This window comes from Hemiscyllium ocellatum, chromosome 2 (assembly GCF_020745735.1).
Source record: "Hemiscyllium ocellatum isolate sHemOce1 chromosome 2, sHemOce1.pat.X.cur, whole genome shotgun sequence".
Taxonomy (NCBI): Eukaryota; Metazoa; Chordata; class Chondrichthyes; order Orectolobiformes; family Hemiscylliidae; genus Hemiscyllium; species Hemiscyllium ocellatum.
Genome location: NC_083402.1, coordinates 104,147,429 through 104,156,725, shown reverse-complemented (window position 1 = coordinate 104,156,725; position 9,297 = coordinate 104,147,429). Strand labels below are relative to the sequence as shown.

At 42.2% G+C, this 9,297-nt stretch overlaps 1 protein-coding gene across 1 annotated transcript; it reads left to right on the top strand.

The window, feature by feature from the left end:
- The first annotated feature begins 8,036 nt into the window (after positions 1 to 8,036).
- LOC132825963 (transmembrane protein 186-like) lies at positions 8,037 to 8,629 on the top strand. Its single transcript, XM_060841646.1, is given in 3 exon segments — positions 8,037 to 8,287; positions 8,363 to 8,556; positions 8,559 to 8,629. Coding segments are annotated over 3 exon segments (516 nt in total).
- Positions 8,630 to 9,297: the final 668 nt, after the last annotated feature.

Genomic DNA, 9,297 nt, shown 5'->3' with positions numbered 1-9,297 from the left:
CTGTAATCCTGCATTTCCCATTTTCCATTCAATGGATCATGAATCTTTAGAACCGTTTGCCCCAGAGAGCATTGAAAGCTCAATCATTGAGTATATTTACAGTAGAGATTCACAGATCTTTAATACTAATGATACAAATGGAAAAGGGGATATTGCAGGTAAAAGGTATTGAAGTAGATGATCATCCATGAATGTATTGAAAGCTAGAGTAGGCTCATTGGCCAACTACAGCACCTATATTCTAGTTAAGGGACAGAAAACAACCAAAACAACTTGTGAAATTTCTATCTTTCTATTCAGAAGCTGAGAATACCAAGGGTAGAAGTCATTCTTCAGCTTAAAATCCTGTACCACATCCAGAGCACTGTGCACAGTTCTGGGCATCGCACCTCAGGAGGGATATATCAGCCTTGAAAATAGAAGGTCTAAAGGTTAAATTATATCCAGGTATTAAACAAAATTGTCTTTATATTCCCTATGAGTTCAGATGGTCAAGGGTAATGCAAGCAAAATGTTCAAGAAATCAAGAGGAATACGTAGGGTAGACAGAAGGAATATATTTATTCAGATTGAGAAGTCGAAGATATAGGGCATTATCTAAAACTTAGAACCTATCCTTTCAGGATTGAAAATCAGGAAACAGAAAGGGTAGTTGAAGTTTGGAACTCTCTCCTGCAATTGATAACTGATACAGTATCAATAACTGATTATAAATTTGAAATTGATGTATTTTTGTTATTTAATGTTGTGAAGAGGTGTGGAGCATACACAAATATATGAAGTTAGGTCAGAAATCAAGCACAATTTCAATGAATGCTATAATTGGGATGAAGTACTTGATCCTATTCCAATGTTCTTACGACCAGCTGTATGATAACATAATAAGTGTTGAGAGACTTGGTAGATTAAAAACAGAGAACATAGAACTTGACAGCAGAGGACAGGCCCTTCAGCCCTCGATGTTGCGCCAACCTGTGGAACCAATCTGAAGCCTATCTATACCACACTATTCAAAGTTTGTGAGAAGATTTATAGCTCGGGTGCTCGTTGTTGTGGTTCTGTTCACCGAGCTGGGAGTTTTTGTTGCAAACGTTTCGTCCCCTTTCCAGGTGACATCTTCAGTGCTTGGGAGCCTCCTGTGAGCACTTCTGTGCTGATTCCTCCGGCATTTATACTGGTTTGAATCTGCCACTTCCGGTTGTCAGTTGCTGTCTGCTGCAGTGGCCGGTATATAGGGTCTAGGTCGATGTGTCTGTTGATAGAATTCTATCAACAGACACATCGAACTAGACCCTATATACCGGCCACTACAGCTGACAGCAACTGACAACCGGAAGCGGCAGATTCAAACTAGTATAAATGCTGGAGGAATCAGCACAGAAGCGCTTCACAGGAGGCTCCCAAACACTGAAGATGTCACTTAGAAAGGGGACGAAACGTTTGCAACAAAAACTCCCAGCTCGGCGAACAGAACCACAACAGACTGCACTATTCCATTTTCATCCATATGTTTATCCAATAACTATTTAAATGCTCTTAAAGTTGTCGAGTCTACTACTGTTATCCTAGGATAAATCCAACCTGGCCCAGGGAACTTATCTATTTTTACACTTTCCAGAATTGCTAACACCTCTTCCTTGTGAACGTCAATCCTGTCTAGTCTAGCAGCCTGTATCTCAATATTCTCAACAACATTATTATATTTTTGCAAGGTTTGTGAAGGTTTGTAACTCAGGTTGAGGTTTAGGGTGTAGGTATGCTCGCTGAGCTGTAGGTTTGATATCCAGATGTTCATTACCTGGCTAGGTAACATCATCAGTGGCGACCTCCAAGTGAAGCGAAGCTGTTGTCTCCTGCTTTCTATTTATATCTTTCTCCTGGATGGGGTTCCTGGGGTTTGTGGTGATGTCATTTCCTGTTCATTTCCTAGTAGTACACAAACCCACCAATACTCTCAAACAAAAACTAACAAACTTAAAAGACCCAGTGCAACCCATGGACAAAACCTGCAAAATTCCATGCAAGGACTGCCACAAACACTACGTAGGATAGACAGGAAGAAAGTTAGCCACCAGGATACACGAACACCAGCTAGCCACAAAAAGACACAACCCTCTCTCCCTCGTAGCCCTACACACGGATGAAAAAAAATACCAATTTGACTGGGACAACACATCTATCCTGGGACAGACTAAGCAAAGACATGCCAGAGAATTCCTTGAGGCCTGGCACTCCAACCACAATGCCATAAACAAACGCATAGATCTAGATGCCATCTATCAACCCCTCAGAAAACGAACAGGAAATGACAACACACAAACCCCAGGAACCCCATCCAGGAGAAAGATATAAATAGAATGCAGGAGACAACAGCTTCGCTTCACTTGGAGGTCGCCACTGATGATGTTACCTAACCAGGTAATGAAACATCTGGATATCAAACCTACAGCTCAGCGAGCAAACCTACACCCATTGTTTTATTTCCAGCATGAATACGATGAAAAGTATTCATTTAGCATCTCTCTTATCTCCTTGGACTCCACGCACAACTTCCCACTTCTGCCCTTAATTGGCCCTAATCTTACTCTAATCATTCTTTTATTCCTGATATACCTATAGAAAACTTCCAGATTTCCTTGATCCTACCTGCCAACAACTTCTCATGTGCCCTCCTGGCTCTTCTTAGTTCTCTCTTTAAGTCTTTCCTGGCTAGCTTTTAACTCTCACGCATCCTAACTGAGCCTTCATGTTACATCCTAACATAAGCATTCTCCCTCCTCTTAACAAGAGATTTAACCTCCTTATAAACCATGGCTCCCTAACTCGACCACTTCCTCCCTGCCTGACAAGTACATACAGATCAAGGACACGCAGTAGCTGTTCCTTGAATAAGCTCCACATTACAATTGTGTCCATTGCTTACAGTTTCCTTCCCCATTCTATGCATCCTAATTGCATCAGGTTAAAAATCACACAACAACAGGTTATAGTCCAACAGGTTTAATTGGAAGCACACTAGCTTTCAGAGCGATGCTCCTTCATCAGGTGATTAGATCAAGGAGTGTTGCTCCGAAAGCTAGTGTGCTTCCAATTAAACCTGTTGGACTATAACCTGGTGTTGTGTGATTTTTAACTTTGTACACCCCAGTCCAACATCGGCATCTCCAAATCATAATTGCATCAGAATTGCCTTTCCCTGAATTATAACTCTTGCCTGTGGTATATTTCTATCCCTTTCCATTGGCACAGCAGTAAATTTGTGCCAGTCTGTAATTCCTGAAAGAAAAACAGTTCCAACAGTTACCTGTAGCTGAGGAGAAGCTCAGCACAAGAAGCGATTCCTCATTTGTTCTCCAGCAAATTCATTCAGAATGGAATTAGAAATGTAATCTGAATTGCAAGATGACTGGAAAGGAACTGACAGAAATTTGGAAGAAGTCAGCCATAATTCAAACTAATACAATAGAAATCCTTTCCCTGATAGAAATGTCAATTCTTGCACATTGGCCCTCATTAACATGAACAAAGCAGCCTTGCTTTACTACCAATAATTTCCTTCTTGTCTTTTTTTATTCTTTCATGGAGTGTGTGTACCATTGGCTAAGTCAGCTTTTATATCCTATCTGCAATCAGTCTTGGACTGAATGGTTTTCTCGATGATGTTAGAGGGCTGTTCATTGTCAACTACATTGTAGTAATGAGGATCTAAAATTTGAATTTAGGCTGTTGTCAGAAGCAACAAGTATCTGTAGATTTTTATTAACTACAAAAGTACTTTTCAATTTAAAATACCACAACAAAATAGCTGCAAGTAATGATTTGACTGTGTGAACTTGAACTGATGCTTTACTAAGTTGGTTGCGTTTAGAGATAAGAGAGAACAAAGGATTTTTCATAATGTGGATCATAAGACAGTGATTTGGTATTCGAACTAACCTTGAACTGCTTGCATGGGATGGTGCTCTATGTAAATTAAGAACCCTTTCCCGGGGAATGTCATTGGATTAATCTACTGTAAATCATGTCACCTTATTATATGTGATTGGTCTTTTCTCATAATTAAGGCTGTACTAGCTCTTAAAAAACATAAATAATGTGTAATTTTTTAATGTAATTGCATCATTTCTCCACGGAACACAGAAGCTTTTAACCTCCGTGTTGTTGGACAAATCTGCGCCAGGCTGCCTGATTTTATTAAACTGGTAACCTCGTTTAAACAGACCGTATTCCTAGTGATTCTTTTGACCGATCTGGAAACAAGAGGCCCCTTTGGAGAGGTCTAGATTTTCATTTTGGTGCCGTGGCTCGAATGGCCGTTATGGCATCGCTGGGGCCAGTCGGTGATCGTGCCGCCCAAAGTGTCCAATCCCGGGTCGGCGACCGGGTTGCGATGTTGCGGTTTCCCATGAGCGGTGTTTGAAAGCCACTTTTAGTGGCCTCCTCCGTTATTAGCAAACATTGTTGTGGTTCTGCTTGCCGAGCTGGAAGTTTTTGCTGCAAACGTTTCGTTCCCTGGCTAGGGAACATCATCAGTGCTGTTGGAGCCTCGTGTGAAGCGCTGCTTTGATGTTTCTTCCGGTATTTATATTGGTTTGTTCTTGCCGCTTCCGGGTGTCAGTTTCAGCTGCAGTGATTTGTATGTGGGGTCCAGGTCGATGTGTCTGTTGATGGATGTTCTTGCCGTTTCCGGGTGTCAGTTTCAGCTGTAGTGGTTTGTATATGGTGTCCAGGTCAATGTGTCTGTTGATGGAGTTTGTGGATGAATGCCATGCTTCTAGGAATTCTCTGGCTGTTCTCTGTCTGGCTTGTCCTATGATAGTGGTGTTTTCCCAGTCAAATTCATGTTGCTGGTTGTCTGAGTGTATGGCTACTAGAGATAGCTGGTCGTGTCGTTTTGTGGCTAGCTGATGTTCATGGATGCGGATTGTTAGCTGTCTTCCTGTTTGTCCTATATAGTGTTTTGTGCAGTCCTTGCATGGTATTTTGTAGACTACGTTAGGTTGGCTCATGCTGGGTATTGGGTCCTTTGTTCTAGTGAGTTGTTGTCTGAGCGTGGATGTTGGCTTGTGTGCTGTTATGAGTCCTAAGGGTCGCAGTAGTCTGGCTGTCAGTTCTGAGACGCTCCTGACGTATGGTAGAGTGGCTAGTCCTTTTGGTTGTGGTATGTCCTCGTTCCGTGGTCTATCTCTTAGGCATCTGGTGATAAAGTTGCGTGGGTATCCGTTTTTGGCGAATACCTTGTATAGATGTTCCTCTTCCTCTTTTCGCAGTTCTGGTGTACTGCAGTGTGTTGTGGCCCTTTTGAATAGTGTCCTGATGCAGCTTCGTTTGTGTGTGTTGGGGTGGTTACTTTCATAGTTTAAGACTTGGTCTGTGTGTGTTGGTTTCCTGTGTACCCTTGTGGTGAATTCTCCGTTGGGTGTTCTCTCTACTAACACGTCGAGGAATGGGAGTTGGCTATCCTTTTCCTCTTCTCGTGTGAATCGGATTCCTGTGAGTGTGGCGTTGATGATTCGGTGTGTTTTTTCTACATCTGTGTTTTTGATGATTACAAAGGTGTCATCAACATATCTGATCCAGAGTTTGGGTTGGATTTGTGGTATGGCTGTATGTTCTAACCTTTGCATAACTGCCTCTGCTATGAGTCCCGAGATTGGTGATCCCATGGGTGTTCCGTTGATTTGTTCGTATATCTGATTGTTGAATGTAAAGTGTGTGGTGAGGCACAGGTCTAGTAGTTTAAGTATGCCGTCCTTGTTGATAGGTTCGGCCTCCTGTGTTCTGTTATGTATGTCCAGTAGGTTGGCTATTGTTTCTCTGGCTAGGGTTTTGTCAATTGAAGTGAACAGTGCCGTCACGTCGGATGATAAGAAAACGACAAACACATAACCTCAACACCAAGGAGAGGGAAGCACTGAAAGCACTGAAAAATGACAAAAACATAATCATACTACCGGCAGATAAAGGCAGAATGACGGTCATCCTAGATAAATCAGACTACATCAGTCAAGCACAACAACTACTCGCAGACACCAACACCTACCAAATGAAGGATTCCGACCCCACACCACAACTCACCAATAGAATAAACAACACACTAAGGAATCTACAAAAAAAACGGACAGATAACCAAAGCAGACCAGCAAAGAATGAAACCTGAAAGCAACAACACCCCCAGATTCTATGGACTACCCAAAGTACACAAACCAGACATCCCACTCAGACCCATAGTATCACTATCAGGGACACCAGCATACAAACTGGCCAAAGAACTACAACAAAAACTGAAACACCTAGTCAGCGGATCCAAACACTCCATACAATCAACACAGGAATTCTTGGACGTCATCAGGAATACACACATAGACAAAGAAGAAACCATGGTATCATTCGACGTGACGGCACTGTTCACTTCAATTGACAAAACCCTAGCCAGAGAAACAATAGCCAACCTACTGGACATACATAACAGAACACAGGAGGCCGAACCTATCAACAAGGACGGCATACTTAAACTACTGGACCTGTGCCTCACCACACACTTTACATTCAACAATCAGATATACGAACAAATCAACGGAACACCCATGGGATCACCAATCTCGGGACTCATAGCAGAGGCAGTTATGCAAAGGTTAGAACATACAGCCATACCACAAATCCAACCCAAACTCTGGATCAGATATGTTGATGACACCTTTGTAATCATCAAAAACACAGATGTAGAAAAAACACACCGAATCATCAACGCCACACTCACAGGAATCCGATTCACACGAGAAGAGGAAAAGGATAGCCAACTCCCATTCCTCGACGTGTTAGTAGAGAGAACACCCAACGGAGAATTCACCACAAGGGTACACAGGAAACCAACACACACAGACCAAGTCTTAAACTATGAAAGTAACCACCCCAACACACACAAACGAAGCTGCATCAGGACACTATTCAAAAGGGCCACAACACACTGCAGTACACCAGAACTGCGAAAAGAGGAAGAGGAACATCTATACAAGGTATTCGCCAAAAACGGATACCCACGCAACTTTATCACCAGATGCCTAAGAGATAGACCACGGAACGAGGACATACCACAACCAAAAGGACTAGCCACTCTACCATACGTCAGGAGCGTCTCAGAACTGACAGCCAGACTACTGCGACCCTTAGGACTCATAACAGCACACAAGCCAACATCCACGCTCAGACAACAACTCACTAGAACAAAGGACCCAATACCCAGCATGAGCCAAACTAACGTAGTCTACAAAATACCATGCAAGGACTGCACAAAACACTATATAGGACAAACAGGAAGACAGCTAACAATCCGCATCCATGAACATCAGCTAGCCACAAAACGACATGACCAGCTATCTCTAGTAGCCATACACTCAGACAACCAGCAACATGAATTTGACTGGGAAAACACCACTATCATAGGACAAGCCAGACAGAGAACAGCCAGAGAATTCCTAGAAGCATGGCATTCATCCACAAACTCCATCAACAGACACATTGACCTGGACACCATATACAAACCACTACAGCTGAAACTGACACCCGGAAACGGCAAGAACATCCATCAACAGACACATCGACCTGGACCCCACATACAAATCACTGCAGCTGAAACTGACACCCAGAAGCGGCAAGAACAAACCAATATAAATACCGGAAGAAACATCAAAGCAGCGCTTCACATGAGGCTCCAACAGCACTGATGATGTTCCCTAGCTAGGGAACGAAACGTTTGCAGCAAAAACTTCCAGCTCGGCAAGCAGAACCACAACAACGGATACCCGAGCTACAAATCTTCAATCAAATTAGCAAACATCTCGCCAGGCAAAATCGTTGTTATCACTGTGTACATCAAGCACCCAGAAAAAGTTTGCTATTTTTGGTGGGTGTTTTAAGACTTGTGCTGTACAATATCTTCAAGCAACGAAGCTTCATCTTAAAGAATATGAAAGGTGTGTTATGTTACAAATACACATGCAACACGGGCAAATGTCTGTAAATGTCCAGAACACGGGATGGAGCCAAAGCCCAAATATCCAGATAGTGAACACTTCACAATGATACATAGGTTTCATGGAATAAGATTCCTGATAGCTGTTTCGCAGCTAAAAGTACTTAAGACTAGCATAACTGTCACACTTGTACCCACATTTTATTATTTTTACCTGCAGGAACAAGTGCAATATGTTCTCCTTGCTTTTATGACTGGATTATCAGATTTTGCTGTACTCATGCTTTATTTCATGATTTGGAGATGCCGATTAGGGTGTACAAAGTTAAAAATCACACATAACCTGGACTATAACCTGGTGCGGTGTGATTTTTAACTTTATTTCATGAGGTATTATTTAAGACGATTCATAGGAATGCTGTATCTAAATGGCTCTAGAACCGCTCTAAATGTTTCACACTTGACCTTTTGGAGAAGAAGAGTTGATTTTTATGTTGCTGTTCAAGATGTCATGCCTCTTGGAAATACAGGGGACATAGCAAATGAAATTATTTTACAGTTTAAACAATATAACAAAACTGAGATTTTTATTTCACAATTAAGTTTGGGCAGGTAGTTGATAAGCAAAAATTCCTTCAAGTATTTGGTAATAATTAATTAAATGACTTCACTCATTAGCATCCTGATGAAATTTGTAACTTTATGTTGGACAAATTTAAAATATGCTTAAATGTTGAAATTAACCAAGACATTCTGAAAGCAGGCTCTTGCAGTATGAACGTATGCCCCATTGTCATTATGACTCATGTATTTCCAAATCCAGATATTGGAGCTAACCTTTTTGAGGTGCAAGCTGTTGTTGTACAAGCTTTTTTGCCCTACCTGGGTGAAATGGCCTGCTTCCACACTGGAGCAATTCTGTGAAGATGTCATGTCTATCTCTTGCAGCAGCCCAGGAGCTGTAGACATTTGCAGTCCCAGCCTTGCTTTGCCATTATTCCAAGACTGTAGCAGTTGGCAATTTTAGATCCTCAGTGATTCTCATGAGGTCAGCCAGGTGGACCACATAGAATATGAGTTCCTGATTGGAACTGATAATCTGGTCCAATCAGGTAATCCTGATTAACAGAGAAGGACAAGAAAGTTCCACCAACACCCTGGAGTTGTTCAGGGAGAGGTGGGTGCCGCAGTGGGTGGAATGCATCATTTCCCCCTCCAACTCTATTTTGATTTAGTCCCTGCCCTCCCCTTCACTGTTTGATCACACAGCATTGCCCTTTGATGTGAAGGGCACTGCTCGTCACAGGCCACTCGGGTGTTTTCCT